The 22,887-nt window shown below is 43.0% G+C and overlaps 1 protein-coding gene across 5 annotated transcripts in view; it reads right to left on the bottom strand.

The window, feature by feature from the left end:
- Positions 1-1,506: 1,506 nt before the first annotated feature.
- nbr1a (NBR1 autophagy cargo receptor a) overlaps positions 1,507-22,887 on the bottom strand; it is a 62,099-nt gene continuing 40,718 nt past the window's right edge. For 2 of the 5 annotated variants that reach the window (XM_028818546.2, XM_028818542.2), the window contains 6 exons: positions 19,630-20,026; positions 15,953-16,059; positions 8,810-8,888; positions 6,449-6,481; positions 4,696-4,786; positions 1,507-4,303 (listed from right to left, as the gene is read on the bottom strand). In XM_028818546.2, the coding sequence (XP_028674379.2) occupies positions 4,127-4,303; positions 4,696-4,786; positions 6,449-6,481; positions 8,810-8,888; positions 15,953-16,059; positions 19,630-20,026 (884 nt within the window). In that variant the 3' untranslated portion in view covers positions 1,507-4,126. The remainder of the gene's footprint in view (positions 4,304-4,695; positions 4,787-6,448; positions 6,482-8,809; positions 8,889-15,952; positions 16,060-19,629; positions 20,027-22,887) is intronic. The other 3 variants (XM_028818543.2, XM_028818545.2, XM_028818544.2) reach the window with 3 other exon arrangements.

The raw sequence follows: 22,887 nt of genomic DNA on the forward strand, positions 1-22,887 counted from the left end.
CATCACTTTTTCCACATGTTGTTATGTTACAGCCTTATTCCAAAATGGATTAAATTCATTTTTTTCCCTCAGAATTCTACACACAACACCCCATAATGACAACGTGAAAAAAGTTTACTTGAGGTTTTTGCAAATTTATTAAAAATAAAAAAACTGTGGTGCACCAGGAGGAACCAGCATAGGGTCTGATGATGGGTCCAAGGAGTTCATTCTGATCCCTAATGACAGTCAAAGTGCCCACCACTGTCTCGCCTGTAGAGGTCTGTGTGTCCCTCCATGGATATGCCTCCCCAGACTGACCATCACTGACTCCCCACCAAACCGGTCATACATAATGATGTCACAGGCAGCATAACGTTCTCCACGGCTTCTCCAGACCCCCACGTCTGTCATGTGTGCTCAGGGTGCACCTGCTCTCGTCTGTAAAAAGCACAGGGCGCCAATTCTGGTATTCTATGGCAAATGCCAATCGAGCTCCACGGTGCCCACTAGAGGATGTCGGGCACCTCAGGCCACCCTCGTGAAGTCTGATTGTTTGAGATGCCAGAGACATTCACACCAGTGGCCTGCCTGCCTGCTGGAGGTCATTTTGGAGGCTCTGCCAGTGCTCATCCTGCTCCTCCGGTGGGTCCTGCTGATGGGTTAAGGACCTTCTAAGGCCCCCCCTGTCGAGCTCTCCTCGAGGAACTGCCTGTCTGTCTGCTGGAATCTCCTCCATGCCCTTGAGACTGTGCTGGGAAACACAGCAAACCTTCTGGCAATGGGACATATTGATGGAGAAGTTGGACTATCTGTGCCAGCTCTCTACCTCATGAGACCAGTAGTGACACTGAGCGTAGACAAATGCAAAACGAGTGAAAAAACAGATGAGGAGGGAAAAATGTCAGTGGCTTCCCTCCACCTGTTAACCCATTCATTCCTGTTTTGGGGGTCTCTCATTGATGCCCCCCACTCTAGTGTACCAAAGCAGCTGAAACTGATGAACAAGCCCCTCTGCTACTTCACTGACCTGATCAACAGCCCCCAAGTGTCATTGACTTGACGCTCTCCTCTCTTCCTTTCATTTTTTGAGCAGTTTATTTTATGAAAACGCTGGTCCAGACTTTGTCCCGATAGTAAGCAAGAAAAGCCCTCACGTTTGGTTAGCGACTTCCCGTTGCAGGACCTTGTACAGTTTCTAGATTACATGCACATTTTAATCCAGCTGCCCACGGGGGCCTGGGTGGGCTCTTGTCTTGAGCCCAATGCTGTGCCTGTGTTCCCAGTGAATGTAAATGGGGGCTTTAGTTTATTTATTTTTATGGCGCTCTCAATAAAAATGTGAGCAGAAAAAGATACAAAGGAAAGAGCGATGGCAGAGCAGGCCGAGGATGAGCTCTGCGCCCGCTGTACTGTACCTACCATACCTCATCGTCTGCCACCCACCTGAATGACCTCACTGTTCAACTCGGCAATATTAGCTCAGCTCTGTAAAAACAAACACAAAAACTCAACAGAAAACTCAAATTCAAATAATCACTTTTTATTAAATCATTTAAGTAACAACCATTCTTCTCTCACATTTGTTGTATCTATAAAGTGCTTTTCCTATATAACATACAAAGAAAATGCTTCATATTTAATGCAATATGTTGATTATTCCATGCAAAAGAAGACATTTCTAAACAGATATTGCTAAAACAAGCACTCGGCATCTTTATATGAAACAAAGTTGAAATCTGTGCTCACTGACAAAAAAAAAGGCATCCCAAAATTTAACGTCTTAGGCCTCCCTATCAGGAGAGAGAATACATTGCCATTAAAAAATGACAGACCTGAAACAGCAAACACACACACACGCACCCATCCCAACGTGTATATCACACACATGGACACTGACGTAACCAAGAGGAAGTGAAATTTTGGATGAATTGGTACTTTTCCTAACCAAATGTTTTCGGTCCCCGTCCTCGTTTACAGGATGGCTGTTATGCCACCCTGTTTACTGTCATCAACAGCCACCAAGGCTGATAAACGCTCGTCTTTCTATCTGGTAGAACGGTGACAATTTCCCTAGTGTTGGTAAAGCTGGGTTGTCCCTGGTTCAGTCGACTGGTGAACCATAATGCATACGCTAAGAGGTTCAAAAGAGCCAAATTATAAAGTCAACATAACCAAATCCGAGCAAGCAGAATGTAAAACGTTTCCGAACACGAACAGTTTGGGGTGCCTTTAGGAAACATAAGGGCCATAACTCAACCACAAAATACAGGAAGGAAAAAGGAAAACAAACAATCAAAACACATGCAGGCCCAGAGAAAATGAAATCAAAACTGGAAATATGGAACACAGCTGCACCTTTACCCAAAACCACAAAGATTATCAGCAAAAAAAAAAAAAAAAGAGAGGCGCAGCGTGTGCACTGAAGTGGGATCAACGGGACAACCTCACCACAAGCTCTCCTTAGGCGTGTAACGTTAACCTGCGGTCATCAAAGCACGTCTGCTGTCTAAAAAAAATCCATCCATCCATTATCCAGCCCGCTATATCCTAACTACAGGGTCACGGGGGTCTGCTGGAGCCAATCCCAGCCAACACAGGGCACAAGGCAGGAGACAAACTATGAAAACGCGGTTTAAAAATAAAATAAAAAGCAGAGTTGAGTTTCTCGTGTTCATCAACTACAAGAAGAAATCTGCTTGAGGGCCCCAAAGAAGACGACAGGCCCTGTATGGAGACATGAGAAGTGATGGGACGCCTCTGTCTAATATTTGAATTGAACACAAAAAAAAAAAAAAGGGAAGAGACAAACGGGGCCCGAACATCACAGGCTGCACTGCAAGCTTTGGTTACCACCACGTTATGACTGAAGTCAGGCGAGGAAAAGAAAGGAAAAAGAAAAATCAGGAGCTCAAAGTCACATTCACTTTCAAGGACTGCGCACTTGGGGACGCCGAGGTCTAGCGAGACATTTAATATGCTCTTATCCTTCCATAATGGATGTTAACCTTCAAAAGTTAAAAAAGCAAATCAATCAGTTTTCTACTTCTGTGTTCCCCGCATACCAGTGTAACACGAGAAACCAAACACACACACAGAATTCCAGTTCAAGGGCAATGAATAAAAGAAGGAGACCCACAGGTGCAGCCATTGAATGAAATGACATTCACTTAGTGAACTACTGAAAGGCAGCACATGGACAGTCAGGGGAGCAAACTACAGGAGGTCAAATGACGGGGCAGAAAGCACAAGAGTGCTGGGAAGGAACGTTAAGCCCAAAACCTAACATGACACAAAAACAGGCTTCCTGACGTGAAAGAAAGACCCGACATACACCCCCGTCTCCAAACACAGACACTCGCACAGACGTCAGTGAATAAAGCTTCTGAATGCTGCACGCCTGGCGCTCCGCCGCTTTTAGCTCTCCAATGAGAAAGTCGGAATGTGTCGAATACTTGAGTGATCCACCCAGCAAAATGCCGACTGGCCAATTTAACATTTTGGATCCCAATGTGCAATAATCAATTATGCTTGAATAGCACTCTATATATTCAAATTGAATCTGTCAAGTAATGTACCCAACAAGAGACGGAGTACCAGGATGAATTAAACATGCATAGTAACGTGTCACTTTATCTAGAGCTATCGCTTAAAAAGAAAAAAGGCCCAGGGCGTCTATGAAAAAACAGATTCAAACAATTGGGTTTCTACAATTCTGTGTCCCAGAGACAGAAAGACAAACAAAAAAAAAAAGACAATCTCTTTACCAGCCCACCGGGTCACTCAGCAGGATGATGCGGGCTGGAATGTTAACCTCAAAGAAGCTCGGCTGGATCTGCAGAAATCGATTAAAAGCAGCATGTGAGTCCCACTGTAAAGACAGAGACGCGCTCTCATCTAAGAAGTCGTCCCCAGATTCTCCTCTAGCCTCAAAGTGCCGTGCGCTGTTGGTGTATTGGGGGGTGTTATACATTATCAGGAGGGGTAGACACAGACACACACACTCACGCTAACAAACACGTACTTCTGCAAATTCAAGAAAGTGCCTCCGCTATTTATCCTATTGTTTATGTCCTTTATATTAAGTCCAGTTACTGTATAGTAGGATATGGCAAGCTGATTAAGAGTTAGCAGCTCTGCAGTGGGGTCAGTACCTATTCGAATACCAGTCACCGTCACTCATCTGAACCAGTTCATTGACTACATCCATGATGTTATAATTATGCTTCTTCAGAAGCCGCTGGTTTAAGTGTCGATCTCCAAACCCCATCTCTAACAACACCGCCATCATGGCTCTGTCCTGGCTTGGACTGTTCACAGCCTGCTGAAGGAGAGGAAGAACAAATAATAATAATTCTTTGCATTTATATAGCGCTTTTCTAACTACTCAAAGCGCTGAGCAATTGCAGATTAAGGGCTTTGCTCAAGGGTCCAACAGAGCAGAGTCCCTATTGGCATTTACGGGATTCGAACCGGCAACCTTCCGATTTCCAGTGCAGATCCCCAGCCTCAGAGACACCACAATAAACCTCTGAACAGAAACGCGGCATCACGTCACTACCCTGTTGAGTGTTGGGGTGGCCGCCTGTGAAGTGCTTGTTTCATGGACAACCTCTCACTCAAGTGGAGCCTACAACGCTTTTCAGCAAAATCAATCTGCTCATAAAGCCAACTACGTCTTAGAATCGTTTCAAAGGCTGCCAAATGGTAACCTACCTGAGCTGGAATTTGCTGACCCGTAAAAAGAGCCTTGTAAGCTGAGGCAGCAACAGACAGAGCACCTTTTACCAGACCCCCTGCAATCCCCCTGTTAGAAAAATTGGGAAAAAAAAAAGATGCAATAAAAAAAAATACATTATACTTTTTTAAAAACAATGAATTGATTCTTAGGATTCCATTATCATGAACACATTGTGAACCAGTAAGACGTGCAGAACTACAGCTTTTCCAAATCAGATCAGAAATCCCCTCCTCAACCCAACTAGAGAGTCAGGAGTAACAAGATTTAGTAAGAAGTAATCGCTCGGATATTGAGTGGTGATGCGTCAGCATGTTCGATTATTTGAGGGCAGCACATATAAATGTCTGCCAGATACAAGAAATTTCAAACTTCTCCTCCCAAAGTTAACAGACTGTTTTCTGATTTTAAGTTGAAGTATCACCAGGATGGAGAAGGAGGAGGTAGAAAGTGGTCCAGAGAAGCCTTTTCTTCACAAAGACCACTAAGGTGGTCTCTAATACCGTGGACCCAAAAGTTAAATCAAGGGATGCCGTACTGACGATGCAGGGGCCACATTCCACCACCAGGGACTGTATTAGGCAGCCAGTGATGGTGTCGGAGCCAAGCTCTAAATAGCACCACAGGACTTTATTAACCCACATCCCCTTCAAGCTGTACAGGGAGACAGAGGCAGAGGGAAGGGATGATCGCAGTCTTGTACAAAATGAAAGGGAAAGATGCAATTTGAAAAAGCTGTCGTCTTATTACCCTCCTGAATGTCAATTACTAGCCAACCAGCTAAATCCGACCATCAGATGGATCATCCAATCAGAGCAGAATCACAAGACAGCCTGGCCATGATGAGATTCTGAGGTCCACTACAATAAACAGGACTGTGTCCACAGCCCTGGAAAGCTCAGACCAGGAGAAAGAGAAGGAGGCCTGCAAAGACTTCTACCAAACTTCAGGGGCAAAGACCATGTGTGGGAAGCCAGGAGCAAAGCTCTTCATGGACTGGCATCTTTCACTCACTGATCTTTTTAACCCACACCATTATATTGGACTTCATTAAGATCCTGGCTGGTTGGTGTGTGTGTTTGTGAGAATATATATATTTCAAATTTTTATTTATGTAAAGAAAATATTGTGTCCAACTATATTCATATATACATGATTTATTATATACATCTTATGCAAATACCCAATTTTATATTTATTTACATATGTACAGTATATATATATATATATATATATATATATAAATATAAAATATAAAATATAGAGTAAGAGACGTGACGCCCCTGCAATGTAAGGATGAGGGAAGGCAGCTTTTCAACTGCCTCCCCCAAAACACTAGATGGCAGCTACTACATGTCCCATAGTGCCCCAGATTCCGCAAGGCATTATGGGACATGTAGTGTAATTCCACAGCCCTGCTGAGCACCATGGGTGCCACCAGGGGACGCTGCAAGAGGACCGGAGGAGTTGTATTTCATCCATAGCCCGGAAGTACTCCCAAGTCACGAGGACGGAAGCTCCAAAGTACATCCGGGCTGAAGAAAACTTAAGTCCTCCATCTGACCCAGACGTGCTGGCAAGTCATGTGGGAGGAAGAACAGAAGTACTTCCGGGTCAAGGACTATATAAAGGACTGCTGTGAACCCAGCAAACGAGCTGAAGTCGGGAGGAGGTGGACAACACTTGCAGAGAGGTGTGGAGGAGAGAGAACTGTGATTATTGAGGACTTACTTGTGTTTATTGTGGCTGTGGTGCTTGGAGGCACTGAAAAGGAGGAAAACAGAATTAAAATACTTCTGAGTGCTTTTACCCAGTGTCCTGCGTGTCTGTCTGTGTGTTGGGTTTAAGGAGGCAACAGTGCCACCTAGCGTATATATACACATACTGGGTGTCCCAAAAGTCACTATACACTTATAATGTGTATAGTAATAATAATACTGTAAATTCCTAAAAATTGCACAAGAAACTGAGTTTATTAATATTTCTAGCACCAACACAGGAGTCGTTGCAGTTTTACTTGCTAGGCTTGCCATCATGTTCCAACGTCTTGAAGACTAGTTGTATACCTGCACATGCGCGCCTCCATTTACGACAACCTTCGGACGCAAGCCTCTCCGACGTTTTGCAGCATCTTTTCCCCGACCTCGCTGCAGGCCGTGCGGATTCTTTGCTCAAGCTGTGACAGGTTAAGGGGCTTAGTGCCATACGCCTTGCTTTTGATATAGCCCCACAAAAAAAAAAAGTCACAAGCTGTGAGGTTGGGGAAGCGCGGAGCCCATTCGAAGGAACGAAGTAGAAAAAAGGAAGTGTATAGTGACTTTGGGGACACCCTGTATATCCTTATATACAGTATCTCACAAAAGTGAGTACACCCCTCACATTTTTGTAAATATTTTATTATATTCTTTCATGGGACAACACTGAAGATATGACACTTTGATCCAATGTAAAGTAGTCCGTGTACAGCTTGTATTACAGTGTAAATAACTCAACGCACAGCCATTAATGTCTAAACCGCTGGCAACAAAAGTGAGTACACCCCTAAGTGAAAAATGTCCAATTGTGCCCAATTAGCCATTTTCCCTCCCCAGTGTCATGTGACTTGTTCATGTTACAAGGTCTCAGGTGTGTTACATTTGGTGTTCTCGCTCTCACACTCTCTCATACTGGTCACTGGAAGTTCAACATGGCACCTCATGGCAAAGAACTCTCTGAGGATCTGAAAAAAAGAACTGTTGCTCTACATAAAGATGGCCTCGGCTATAAGAAGATTGCCAACACCCTGAAACTGAGCTGCAGCACGGTGGCCAAGACCATACAGCGGTTTAACAGGACAGGTTCCACTCAGAACAGGCCTCGCCATGGTCAACCAAAGAAGTTGAGTGCCCGTGCTCAGCGTCATATCCAGAGGTTGTCTTTTGAAAATAGACATATGAGTGCTGCCAGCATTGCTACAGAGGGGGGTCAGCCTGTCAGTGCTCAGACCATACGCCCGCCGCACACTGCATCAAATTGGTCTGCATGGCTGTCGTCCCAGAAGGAAGCCTCTTCTAAAGATGATGCACAAGAAAGCCCACAAAGTTTGCTGAAGACAAGCAGATTAAGGACATGGATTACTGGAACCATGTCCTGTGGTGTGATGAGACCAAGATAAACTTATTTGGTTCAGATGGTGTCAAGCATGTGAGGTGGCAACCAGGTGAGGAGTACAAAGACAAGTGTACCTTGCCTACAGTCAAGCATGGTGGTGGGAGTGTCATGGTTTGGGGCTGCATGAGTGCTGCTGGAGCTACAGTTCATTGAGGGAACCATGAATGCCAACATGTACTGTGACATACTGAAGCAGAGCATGATCCCCTCCCTTCGGAAACTGAACATGGTAACGACCCCAAACACACCTCCAAGATGTCCACTGCCTTGCTAAAGAAACTGAGGGTAAAGATGCTGGACTGGCCAAGCATGTCTCCAGACCTAAACCCTACTGAGCATCTGTGGGGAAGATGGAGGAGCGCAAGGTCTCTAACATCCACCATCTACGTGATGTCGTCATGGAAGAGGATTCCAGTGGAAACCTGTGAAGCTTGTGTGAACTCCATGCCCAAAAGAGTTAAGGCAGTGCTGGAAAATAATGGAGGCCACACAAAATATTGACACTTTGGGCACAATTTGGACATTTACCACTTAGGGGTGTACTCAGTTTTGTTGCTGGCAGTTTAGACATTAATGGCTGTGTGTTGAGTTATTTTGAGGGGACAGCAGATTTACACTGTTATACAAGCCGTACACGGACTACTTTACATTGGATCAAAGTGTCATATCTTGAGTGTTGTCCCATGAAAAGATAGAATAAAATATTTACAAAAATGTGAGAGGTGTACTCACTTTTGTGAGATACTGTACATACATCTATACATATGTATGTATATACATATATATATATTTTAATATTATATATTTTTTATTTTTTTGGCAGTAAGAATGTCATCTTCTATTATATTACTGTTACAAGTGTGTAGGAGACATCTAAGCAGCGTATAACCTCAACAGGACACTTGAGCTTGAAGACAATACTAACTGCAGCACAGCCAGTACCTGTTTTGCTGGTCCCATTCTTGCCTGGTATCTCCATGTCCCGAGAACTCTGCATGGTACTGATGAACACTGGCAGAGCCTGTAATACAGAAAAAACTCTGACCATCCTAATCACTGAATTTAACAAATATATAAATATTAACAGGATATACAGTAATCCCTCGCTATATCGCGCTTCGCCTTTCGCGGCTTCACTCCATCGCGGATTTTATATGTAAGCATATTTAAATATATATCGCGGATTTTTCGCTGCTTCGCGGGTTTCTGCAGACAATGGGTCTTTTAATTTCTGGTACATGCTTCCTCAGTTGGTTTGCCCAGTTGATTTCATACAAGGGACGCTATTGGCAGATGGCTGACAAGCTACCCAGCTTACTTTTCTCTTTCTCTCTCTTGCGCTTTCTCTGATTCGGACTTAGGTGGATTGAGCAGGGGGGCTGTTCGCACACCTAGACGATACGGACGCTCGTCTAAAAATGCTGAAAGATTATCTTCACGTTACTATCTTTTGTGCAGCTGCTTCCTGAAACGACATGCTGCACAGTGCTTCGCATACTTAAAAGCACGAAGGGCACGTATTGATTTTTTTATCTCTCTCTCTCTCTCTCTCTCTCCCTGCTCCTGACGGAGGGGGTGTGAGCTGCCGCCTTCAACAGCTTTGTGCCGCGGTGCTTCGCATACTTAAAAGCCAAACAGCCCTATTGATTTGTTTGCTAGAGATTGTTTTCTCTATCTATGTGACATTCTGTGCTCCTGACAAGCACTCCTTTGAAGAGGAAGATATGTTTGCATTCTTTTAATTGTGAGACAGAACTGTCATCTCGGTCTTGTCATGGAGCACAGTTTAAACTTTTGAAAAAGAGACAAATGTTTGTTTGCAGTGTTTGAATAACGTTCCTGTCTCTCTACAACCTCCTGTGTTTCTGCGCAAATCTGTGACCCAAGCATGACAATATAAAAATAACCATATAAACATATGGTTTCTACTTCGCGGATTTTCTTATTTCGCGGGTGGCTCTGGAACGCAACCCCCGCGATGGAGGAGGGATTACTGTACACCTCAACAAAACTTAACACTTATGAATTAAAAAAACAAAAAGGAAATTCTCATCCCAAAATGTTCACTACTTTACACATGGCTTTGTAAAGAATTCCCTGAAAACACAAAACTACTTTATGCTGTAGAAATGTCTAATGAAGCAGTCGTCACCAGCAGTGCCTGCAAAGCCTCTAGAAGCAGGAATGACCTGCCTGTGCGTTCCTAGTGGCAGTTCTGGTTTTCCCCTTTTGTTTTTGTGCCTGTGTTTTGCATGTAATATTATTCCAACCCAAGAAGCTTCTGGTAAGAGGCTAAAGGCAGTTTCACATTAAAATTACAAGGTCAATGCTAATACAGTAAACTCTTTGAGAGAGAAAAAAAAAAAAACACAGAACTTTAAACCTAATTACTAAATACTTGGTTTAAGTTATACTGGAATGGCACCTTGTCCTTATCCAAGGCAAACGGCATGCAGATGCTACACTCCCATTCTCTGCACACGTTTTTGGTTTGTCTGTAGCACTGATGTTGTGATGAGCAGACAGAACAGGTCAACGCTGAACTGAAAAACACAGAAAAACGCTGCTGCCACAATAAAGCGATGTCTTCATTTGGTGTTCTCTGTTGGGGCAGACTGATTTAACACCAGTGATTCTTGGTCAGGTAATTCTTGCTGTTAACTGAACATTTCTTTTCATTAGACGCACATCTCAGCTGACAGTGTTAGTAGTCAGGGTTTAAATGTTAATCAACTTCACAATTACAGGAATTGAAACAGTTTTTAACAGTTCATTATTTTTTCCCTTTATCCTTTATTGCTCGACACATTGGTGCATTAGTTAGTGCTGCTGCCTCACAGAAGCCAATCCCTGGTCCTTCTCGGTGTGCAGTTTCCCTTCATGTCTCTCGTGTTTTCTCCCACATCAGCCTCATGGTGAACTTGTTCCCAGTGCTAATGGAGTTTTGCCAAATGGGGAAAGAGAAGAGCAACTAACCAGTGGGACTCCCATCCATCCATCTGCACTGTCCATCCAGCAGAACTTCCCAACTCAGAAATGGAGCAGCCATCCTATATGCACACACAGGCACCTGGTCTGGCAGAATGAGAACAGCAATGTGCCTCCTCGTGAAGTTAACATGCTCCTTAAACAGTACCAGTTTGTCTGAATAAAGACCAGGAGCCAACGCACCCTTCTGTTAGAAAATACGAACGCATAACTCCAGTTCTTAAATCCTTACACTGACTCCCGGTTAAGTTTAGGACAGATTTCAAAATCCTCCTTTTAACATATAAAGCATTAAATGGCCAAGTTCCGGCTTACTTGTCTGAACTTATCATGACTTACAAACCTGAGCGCACATTAAGATCTCAAGATGCTGGTCTGCTTAGGATTCCAAGAATTAATAAAATAACAGTGAGAGGTCGAGCTTTTAGTTACAGGGCCCCTAAACTGTGGACTAGTCTGCCTGCTACTATAAGAGATGCCCCTTCGATCTCGGCTTTCAAAGACTCATGACTTCAGTTTAGCACACCCTGACTAGAGCTGCTGATTAACTGTGCAGACTGCATCTCTGTTGTTAGTCATTAGCACTAAAACATAAGTAACATGAGAGTTAGAATTTGTTACTAACCCTCACCTATTCTGTTTCTCTTCTCGGTACTCAAATGTGCCACTTGGTGCCCACGGCCCACCTGCCAAGTTGTTTTGCCTGCCTAAGGTAAAGTCATCCCTGATGGAGGATCACAGGAACCGTGGGGTAGAGGGGTTCTTTCATCGGATTGGCTGGCCCAGCGCTGTTTCAGCAGTGGAATGGCCAAATGGGGGAGGCAGCTTGATGGATGAGGTCTCCGGGACTCTAAACAAACCCTAATCATATTATGGGATATCATCTACTGTTAAATTCTGGTCCGTACTTGTAAAAATTTTATTTTTTATAATGTATTGAGGATTTGTTCTGTTCTGTGTATTGTGTTATTGTATTGACCCCCTTCTTTTTGACACCCACTACATGCCCAACCTACCTGGAAAGGGGTCTCTCTCTCTGAACTGCCTTTCCTGAGGTTTCTTCCATTTTTTCCCTACAAGGGTCTTTTCTTGTCTTCTAAGTGAGTCAAGGCTGGGGGGCTGTCAAGAGGCAGGGCCTGTTAAAGCCCATTGCGGCACTTCTGGTGTGATTTTGGGCTATGCAAAAATAAATTGTATCGTACTGTATTGTATTGTTATACACCAATAAAATAAAGTAAATCATGTTTGCCGCCCCTCCCCCCCCCCCCCAAGCACAGAGAGGGCCAGCTACATTTTCCTCTGAACTTTGCTCCTTCCATGTTTTGAAATCACCTCATGCATTTGTCATTTCCATAGGACTACCACCCCCACCACTGTTAACTTTGCTTTGCAATGGTCATTGAACTTTGCTTTATGCTGTCATTTGCAAAGAACTTGTTCTACTTCTTCAACAACAGGATGCATTTTTGCTGAATCTAGTGGACGCATTGTGCCCTGTTCATGACCTCCTGCTATTAACATGCCACAAACACTGCAGCGCTAACAAAGTGATGTCCTCGTCTGATGTGCTGTCTTTTGGATTGTGGTGTGTCCATTTAATAAATCACTTATTGAGGTGCTCACACTATTACCGTCATTGTAGTTCACAGACTACAGGAGCTTTATCTGTTTCACCCTGTGTTGTGTTGTGCTGTGCACTTCATTTCTGCTTTCAGGTTTGTTGCACTCATAACAAAACCTTTGCCTCACAATGCACTGCTACATTGAAGAACTCTTCATTTGCACTACCTTTGTTAATGTATGATTTGATAGGGGATTGAAAAGTCAGACCTCCTCCTGAAAACAGAAACATAACCACTTCAATTAAAGAATTCAGTTTAAGACGAGGCCATTGCAATGCCTAGACCTAAAAGCTCCAGTCAGACATAATTTGGTTTCAGCCCAATTCATATCTGAACTTTGTAACGTGAAGCAGACTGGGTGACATCTTGGAAGCTGTGACAGCTAAGACAGGTTTGTTCACAACCTGGTGAGGTTTATAGGCTTAAGGGGTCCTTATTGTCCTGTGCGCATAGTCCAGTGAAATTCTCACTCACATGTGCTGTTGCAATGCATTCCCCACACTCTCGGGCCATGATTAGTGCGTTCAGCTATCTTACTAGGGGAACTTTTGCCCTCCTGACTTTAAATGATGATTGGAAAAGCATTATTATGGGGGTTTGACGATGTACATTATTTTGAGCTTCAGATTAAAACAGCAAGAAAAGATTGCACTTTCCTTATAGGTTTATTGCTTATATGTGATTTCTCCTAACCTTCCTCATGCCACCAAGCACACCTTACGTTTATTAGCAACTGACTGACTACCTGCTGGGCTCAAAAATGTATCATAAACAGTAAATGGCCCAGAGCTCCGTTCCTGCCTTGTGCCCTATGATAGCTGGCATAGCCGCCAGCAGACATTCACAACCCTAAACCCAACACTCTTTCTCCTATAGTGCCCTTAATTAGCTACATCAGTGACTTTAGAGTGGACAGACAATAACTACTCGTCTTTGAATACAGAAAAAACAGAAAGGTTATTAAATGGGGGAATGATACAGACAGCAATAATTTTCTATCACTTTTTAACATAGTAGGTCTAAACATCACTATCTTCCCCAGATTAAAAATATTGGAAAATTTAGATGGTTTCTACATATGGAGAACACTGAAAAATGTACGCATTTATTTCACGGATGATAGACTACCAGACTGCCTCATTCACAGGCTGTCAGTGGATTCAAAATGCTGTTTCAAGAACTCTTACTAGAACTAGAAAGTGTGACCACATAACCGCTGTCCTCAAGTCTTCACTCTGGCTTCTAGTTAAGTTCAGGGCTGATTTTGAAATTCTCCTTCTTATATATAAGGCCTTAAATGGCCGAGGCCATACTCAGATATCACGATGCTATCCTACTAAAGATTTATAAAATAACAGCAATAGGTCCAGCCTTTAGCTACAAGGCCCAAAAAGCCGTGGACTCTTGTTTTTGCTAGTATAAGAGATGCTCCTTCAGTCACAGCATTTATAATCAGGATGTAGTCTCACAAATAGGAATGGCTGATTAGCTGTGCTTATTGCATTTCTTCCTGTCAGTCGTTTATACAAAAAATATCACTGTTACCGTAAGTACAAACTGTCATTGACCATCTAAGACTAGTCTACTGTGACACTTTCTGCCACCGCTCTACTTTCAAGCCATTTACTGTTCAGGTGAGAAACAACAGAGATGTTTGGAGCCTTGGAATACATTCTGTCTTCTTACAAGACTGCCAGCACACACCCATAGTGCAAAATGCCCAGTAGGGGGTGGGCCGCCAGCTGACTGGGGTCTTCTGAACAGTAACTGTGATTGACTTTATTAAGGACTTTGCATTATAACTGAATGTGGATCCCCCAGATGTTTATTTTCCTTTCCTCCACTCTCAACGACCCATAACTAAATAACGCACGTGGACATATACTGTTAGGATCATAATTTCATTCTGCCAGTTTGACATTACTTCCTTTTGCTGTATGTGTAAAATAATTTGCATATTTGTGTACACGTATTACGCAATTTGTCAAGTTTGTAATTGTGTTTTAATGTTTGTTACAGCACTGTAAGCCTTTATAAAAATATATTGGACAGCTTCCTTCCTTCCTTCATGCCTGATCTTCTAAAATCAAATAAGTGTGCTAACCAGATGATGCCATTAGCTACAAGGAACTCAAAAAACATGTAAGAACTTTGGAGTTCAAGTCTCTTGATGATTGTTATAAGCTGAATATTTCTCTCTCATATAAAACACACTGTGGTATAGCAGGTCCACGGCTTCTGAAAAAAAGGCCGGGTTTTTAAATCCATATAGCCGTGCTGTTCTCCGTGGGCGCGATCGCACGACCGTGGGGAGTTAGTGAGGTAATTGGAGCGAGTCGCACCTGCACATGTGGATGCAGTCGTTCTTGATTGCCTCATTAGCTTCCTGTGGTGTGTGATTAAGGTGCTGCGCCCATAGAGGCGCGCGAAGGTAGGTGTATATATACGGGTTGACCCCAGAGAAAGGGGGGATGTATAGAGAGATTGATCAATGTAGTTGAAGTAAATCGAGGTTAAAGTAAGTGAATGAATGGTAGCTTGGCAGGACGATCTGGCCACCTTGGATGAGGAGACACCACGAGCTGGGGCCCTGCGCAGGAGCCTTAGCCGGTGGCGCTCTAGGGGCTAGTTCGCCCCACTGAAAACAAGCAAGTGGGGTGAGCAGAGAGGTGTCCTCCCTGGGATCTGAGGAGCGACTGTGGGTGCGTGAAGGATCAAGGGAGGAGTGCTGACCTCGACGGTCTGGCAGTGTCGTCCAGATGGAGGCCAAGACAGAGGTTAGCTGAAGGTGCTCGTGGCTGTTGGTCTCCGCCGGCTGCGAGTAATGGGTGAGCCGGGGAGAAAGAGACGGAGGTGGGCCGGAGAGTAAAGGGAGTGAGAGACTGCATTTTTAACTTCTGCACATTTTAATCTCAGATTTTAATGGATTTATTTATTGGATGGTTTTTATCCCCACTGGACACTTGTTTTAAGGATTTATTTATTGAACTTTGGACACATCACTTTTTCACTTTTTGTTTTGATGATTGTTTTAATAAAAGCACTTTTTGAATATATCCCCTGGCTTCATGTGAGATTTGTCCCCATTTGACGGCTCACCTCGGGGACATTATCAATGAGGTTGGGTTCAGGGCTCCAGGATAGACGTTGGGAGCGTGAAGAGAACCCGCATCGTCACACACACCAGTAACAGTTTCAAAATCTTTCCATATCACACTTAATGTATATTGAGCAACATTTTAAAAGCCAATGTCTCCGGGCTGGTCAATCTAAAAATCAGGCAGACTTAACTCCCACTAGAGTTTCAGCTTGATTCACCATCATTCAAATTCTGTATACGTTTGATTCCACTCTCCCTTGTCAGTGGTCGACAGGCTGCAAAGGACACCACTGCAGGACATCCAAACCTGAGTGACATGGCTTCACCGCTCTACAGCAAGTTATAAAGAGTGTAAAATCACTAGAAATGCATTACCTTCCTTTATATCCGAAGGGGAGGGCTGAGTTAGGACATCTGAAGAGGAAGATTCCTCTGCTAACTCCGGTCTCACAGACTCTTGATTTATAAAATACACTTCCTCACTAAAAACAAAAGAGAGAGAGAGCAATTTCTATTATTTGATCGGTTAACAAAGTAAATTCTTAACTTCAGTTGTGGAGATGCCAGCTGGAGCCTGTTGGGCTTCTCCTTACTGGGCACAAGGCAATGAGAGCTGAAAGATTAGGAAGAGAGGAGCTCTCAGTTCTGAAACTTCACCCCTAGTTGCAAAGGGCTATAAATATATATTAAAATTATGGACTCAACCTAAATATGGTTGGGGACAACTAGGTGATTCACTCATTATGAAACTTCTAAACCAATCCAGGGTCTTGTGATTTATGCAGTAACAGTGCTCTAGGCAATGTTGTCCAACTGACAGAAAGCTTATACTGTAGTTATGATGGATAAACCATCTATGGCTGAAAAGACTCCCAAAAAGACGTCAGTTAAATGTGTGGATCCATATTCAGAGAAAGTGGGTTAAAAACAAACATTACTTATTGCAAGGAAAAATCTGTCTGTTGTACCAGCTTATACTTTGGTATTTGAAGACATCACTGGATTATAGGAAAAAGTGAACCACACATTGGCGTATGTGGTGTCCGTCATTCCCAGATACGACAATACAGTCCATGTAAATGTGAGCCTGGAAGAACTGGCAGCTACGTTCATAAAAAGATTAACTCTAAAGCGTGCATTTGAGTCACACCGAGTGCCTTCACCCCCAGTTAAAAGGAAGTGAAAAGCATTCCTATTAGGAGAGGTCTTGTTGCTGATGATACAAAAGAACAACAGCTGATACAGACTTCTGGAGACAATACAGTCGTGGCCCAGAGTGTTGGTGTTCACAGGGTTTGCTGCTTCCGTGTTTTTAGATCTTTGTGTCAGATGTTTCTCTGAAGTACAATGACAAGCAGTTCAGAAGTTTCAAAGGCTTTGATTGACAATGACATGACGTTTATGACAAGATTCCATATTTGCAGTGATGGCCCTTCTTTCTTTTTCCAGACCTCTGCAATTCGCCCTGACAGGCTGTCTGTCAATCAACTTCTGGGCCCAATCCTGACTGATGGCAGCTGCCCATTCTTGCATAATCAATGCTTGGAGTTTGTCAGAATTGGTGGGTTTTGTTGTTAACATGGCCTTCTCATAACTTCACTGTAATTTAATCCGGATACTCTGTATATCCAATTCATTATAATAACTGTACTAACCCCTACTCTCTCTTCTGTTTCCTTTTCCGGTGTCCTGTTGGTGGTGGCGTGCGCCACCACCATCTACCCAAAGCACCATGATGTTCCAACAATGATGGATGGATTAAAAGCCAGAAGTCTGTATGGCCATCAGCATCAAGTGACTCTGTGAGAACCCTAACTACAAAGAGGACTATTTCATTTATGTTAGGTGGAATGCCCAGAGGGGACTGGGTGGTCTCATGGCCTGGAACCCCTACAGATTTTATTTTTTTTCTCCAGCCTTCTGGAGGTTTTTTTTTTGTTTTTTCTGTCCACCCTGGCCATCGGACCTTACTCCTTTTCTATGTTAACTAATGTTGTCTTATTTTAATTTTGTATTTTGTCTGTTATTTTTCTTTTCTTCATTATGTTTATGTAAAGCACTTTGAGCTACTTTTTGTATGAAAATGTGCTATATAAATAAATGTTGTTGTTGTTTTTGTTTTTCCACCCACTTTCTCAATGGGATTAAGGTCTGGGGAGTTTCCTGGCCATGGACCCCAAATTTCGATGTTTATTCCCCGAGTCACTTAGCTGTCACTTTTGCTTTATGGCCCAGTGCTCACCAAACTGTTCTTGGATGGTTGTCAGAAGTTGCCCTCAGGGGATGTTTTGGTCCCATACTGTATTCCTGGTATGAGATCGGGGGTGTGGGGGCACCACCAGTAGAGAGCTTAATCAGGAATGGCAGCAGGCAGGTGTGAGTGAGGCGAAAACTTTTGGAGGACAGCCTGGTGGGCATCAAGAAGGGCAGCAAAGAAGCCAAGAAAAACATCAGAGACAGACTGATATTTTGAGATTGGCTTGCTGGGCTGAAGTCATTTTCTCTGATGAATCCCCTTTCCAATGGTTTGGGGCATCCGGAAAAAAGAAAAGGTGAGCAGCACTCCCATCATTCTTGTGTCAGGCCAACAGTAAAGCATCCTGAGACCATTCATGTCAGCCAAGGCAGTGGGCTCACAATTTGGCCTAAGAACAGTGCCATGAATAAAGAATGGGACCAAACCATTCTCTGAGAGCAACTTCTGCCAACCATCCAACAACAGTTTGGTGACCAACATGATGGAGCAGAGGGCCATAAGGCAAAAGTGACAACTGAGTGGCTGGGGGGACAAAACATCAAAATTTGGGGTCCATGGCCAAGAAACTCCCCAGACATTAATCCCCATTGAGAACTTGTGGTCAAGAGGTGGGTGGACAAGCAAAAACCCACCAATTCTGATTCTGCAAGAATGGGCGGCAGCCATCAGTCAGGATTGGGCCCAGAAGTTGATTGCCAGCCAGCATGCCAGGGTGAATTGCAGGGGTCTTGAAAAAGAAAGAAGGGCCAATACTGCAAATATGGACTCTTGGCATAAATGTCATGTCATTGTCAATCAAAGCCTTTGAAACGTCTGAAGTGCTTGTCATTCTACTTCAGTATCCCATAGAAACATCTGACACAAAGATCTAAAAACAGTGAAGCAGCAGACTTTGTGAAAATTAATATTTGTATCATTCTCCAAACTTTTGGCCACGGCTGTACACTCAAAAGCCATCCAGCAAAGCCAACTACCGCAGACAAGGCTCCACAGCATCCAGTTTCTGAGTACACGTCTAAACAAACAACTAAAGCAAGTGAAATGACGGTTTAATTGTAAATGCCAATCATGCTGTACCAGAACATTCCAGTGCAGCACATATGAACAATGCTATTGGTTGTTGTTAAGTAGTGATGTAATACCAAAAATGACTGCAAGATACAGAAAGTAACCATTAAACTTCAGGTAACTTGTGTTGCCGAGTGCTTGAAATTTTAACGTTTTATTTTATTTCAGTGTCAAATCTTTTAAAAGGCTTCCTCCTCTTGCTGTGGTTTGCCCTAACTGTGCATAACAATAATTTACGTATTTGTTGAATGCATGAGGAGAAAAAGGGCACAGCAGCTCTGAATGTTTAAAGTGCATGTACAGAGGAAATTAGGGGCTCGGGTTTGGGGGTTTAGAATGACACTAATAAGTGTGTAGCCTTTACAGCAGCAGATTAAAATGCCTTCCCACTGCTAAGATTTTAGCTAGCGGTCTCCAGACGCATATTCTTGTTTTGAGAATTACATCTGGCCCGGATAAGAAAAGACTTTATCCCAAGCTCATAAGTATTCAGCAAACTGCCTGCTGTGAAGTCATGAGTTCAAGAATCTGTAAATGTAATTGCCAAAACTGTGGACTTCTACTTCTTCACCACTGTATCAGGAAAAGACACCGCAAAATGCAGAAGCTACAAAAATAAAATATGCCTGAGTGACACCTACTCACTTGTGCAATAGGAAAGGGAAGCGTGTGAAAAGTTGTTAGTTCCAAACGTTACTTATAACTGATGTCCCTCCAAAACACTTACCACTGCATCCGTGGAGGGGGTACAGAGACAACTTCAGGAGTTAATGGCACGGTGTCCAGTGTCTGTGAAGTGCACAGCATGTCATTAACACAGTTTCCCAGGATGGTAGTGGCATTTGTTTCTTCAGGGGTCTGGACCTCCAACTCCTCAGCATCAGAGTCACTTTCAATGCCCCTCTCTGTTCCAGGCTGGGAAAGGGCAGAGCTGTACATGGATTCACCTATGGGGCGGCTTGTATCAAAGCATTCGGGCAGGATGATAATGTAATCCTCAGATGAAGATGATGAGCCTTGGCTCTGCACGTCATCGGTGTCTTCTTCAGGCTGTTGCCTTTCATCCATCATAACTGAGTCTTCTGTGCACATATTCTCCAAACGTGATTCCGATTCATCGGGTCCTACAAATAAAACTACAAATGAGGCCAAAAGCACAAACACTGAATCCATGACAGAAAAACACACTTCCTGTATTGACAAACATGAAATGTATGAACGTGTTTAAACTTTCAAAATATATACTGTACTATCTGTGTTAAATTTCATAAGACAATGGGCCTTCGTTATAGTGCCACTGGTTAATTGGGAGGATCAAAAGTACTACATGGCGGACTAAGGGCTTCTTGGTACGCAACATTTGTTATTTTCTTTTTTTATTGGCAGGCACTGTGGTGCAGTGGTTAAGGCTTTGGACCTCAGACGTCAAACCATGAGGCTGTGGGTTCAAATCCCGCTACTGACACTGTGTGACCCTGAGCGTGTCACTCCACTTGCCTGTCTCCAGAACTGGAAAAAAAAAAAAAAAAATGCAACCAATCATCTCTCACATGTTGAAAGTCGACTTGATAAAGGTGTCAGTCGAATAATAAGTTCTAACAGTATTATTAGGTTATAGGAGATGCTGACTCTTGAAAATGCTACACACAGTTGTCTATAAGCAAAACATTCCTCCTTTTCCTAGAGATTTGACTTTGGGTGATGATAACTGCAAAACAAAATGTTAGAGGAATGTGTATTTTGAATTGAATTTAAAGTCAGTTATTTCCTAACCCGCTTAGTCCTTAAACGGGGTTTGGGCTGGCGGAGTCTCTCCCAGCTAGCATAGGGCACAAGGAAGAAACAAACCCTGGAGAGGGTGCCAGTCCATCACAGTTGCATTTACCCAAAAATACACTTTCATCTTCCATATTCCTTTTTTCAGGGTGCTGCACAGCACATTAAACTGCCGTGTAGCTATTATCTTACCCCTTACTCCCCATCCTGTGCAGCACTTTGGAACAGCCACACAGCTGTTACCTCACCTTTCACCCTTTGGTGATACCCCCATGGCTACTGAAAACCCACAGGTCAACCCCCACATGTCTTTTAAACACTGCAGCAGGTCTTTGCAGCATTTGATACTTCATGGGACAGGGCACACACATACAACCCCAACCTCTCCTCATCTTGTTGTTCATGTGAGAGGGCTTTGACACTCTAGGAGGTTGGTGAGAACCGTTATGCTTCTAAAAGTGCAAGCAGTCAACAGAAAAAAAAAAGTCCTCGTCAACCATTGAACTTTGGATATTCCTTCAGCTCAGCTGAACTTTTCTTTTCATAGCATGATCATGTTTCTTTTTACCTGTCCAGGACGCCACCCTGTCTTAAGTTGTACATCCACCCTATTCATTTAGCGGTTCTACTCATGTGGCCTGGCAATTGTTTCTGCTCTGTCCTTTATTTGAATAAAGCACACTTCTCAAAGCAGCACAGAGCATGCAAGTTAACATAATATTAAAAATATACACAAAAAAATGATCTGCACATTAAAGAAAGCATGTGTCGGCTATTTTTTATATAATTTCACCAAATTTCACATCAAAAACTTAAAAAATTTGTGATTTTGTGGTATTTAATTTTTCTTTGTGGGGGGCTTGTGGGTTTACCCCTAAATTTTGATATATCAAAATGTCCTTTCTTAGCAGATACCTACTAACCTAGATATACCTTCTGGACAGTGCATGTCTTAATATTGTATATATATATATATATATATATATATATATATATATATATATATATATATCTATCTATCTACCACCCATACAATCAGATTGGAGTAATTACATTCATAGCATTCGTAGACTGAAACACAATCTCCAGTCTGTCAAATAAACAAACCACACGCCATGGTGCAATGTAAAGGGGCTTCGCCTTTGACGCTGATGTCCAAGGTTCGATCCCTGCGAGGGATGCAATGGAGTGTGTACGCTTGATGAGCCCAAATTAGGGTGAAACACGTGTCACGTACTCTTTGCATTATTTGACAGTAAATTATATATATATCTATAATATAGACAGACAGACAGACAGACAGACAGACAGACAGAAAAGATTGGGAACCCCTCTTAAATCTTTGGATTTTTGTTTCTGATTGCCTGAGCTTTCAAAGTAGCAACTTCCTTTTAATATCTGACATGCCTTATGGAAACAGTAGAATTTCAGCAGCGATATTAAGTTTATTGGATTAACAGAAAATATGCAATATACATCATAACAAAATTAGACAGGTGCATAAATGTGGGCACCCCAACAAAGATATGACATCAATACTTAGTTGAGCCTCCTCTTGGCCTCTAGACGCTGTCCTCCTATAGCCTTTGATGAGTGTCTGAATTCTGGATGGAGGTATTTTTGACCATTCTTCCATACAAAATCTCTCCAGTTCAGTTCAATTTAATGGTTGCAGAACATGGACAGCCTGCTTCAAATCATCCCATAGATTTTCGATGATATTCAAGTCAGGGGACTGTGACGGCCATTCCAGAACATTCCCTCTGCATGAATGCCTTTGTAGATTTCGAACTGTGTTTTGGCTCATTGTCTTGTTGGAATATCCAAACCCTGAGTGACTTCAACTTTGTGACTGATGCTTGAACATTATCCTGAAGAATTTGTTGATATTGGGTTGAATTCATCCGACCCTCGATTTTAACAAGGGGCTGTGTGGCATAACCATTAGCCACACAGCATGATGGGACCTCCACCAAATTTGACTGTAGGTAGCAGGTGTTTTTCTTGGAATGCAGTGTTCTTCTTCCGCCATGCAAAGTGCTTATTGTTATGACCAAATAACTCCATTTTTGTCTCATCAGTGCAAAGCACTTTGTTCCAAAATTAATCTGGCTTGTCTAAATGAGCATTTGCATAGAACAAGCGACTCTGTTTGTGGCGTGAGTACAGAAAGGGCTTCTTTCTCATCACCCTGCCATACAGATGCGCT

This window comes from Erpetoichthys calabaricus, chromosome 14 (genome assembly GCF_900747795.2).
Source record: "Erpetoichthys calabaricus chromosome 14, fErpCal1.3, whole genome shotgun sequence".
Classification (NCBI taxonomy): domain Eukaryota; kingdom Metazoa; phylum Chordata; class Cladistia; order Polypteriformes; family Polypteridae; genus Erpetoichthys; species Erpetoichthys calabaricus.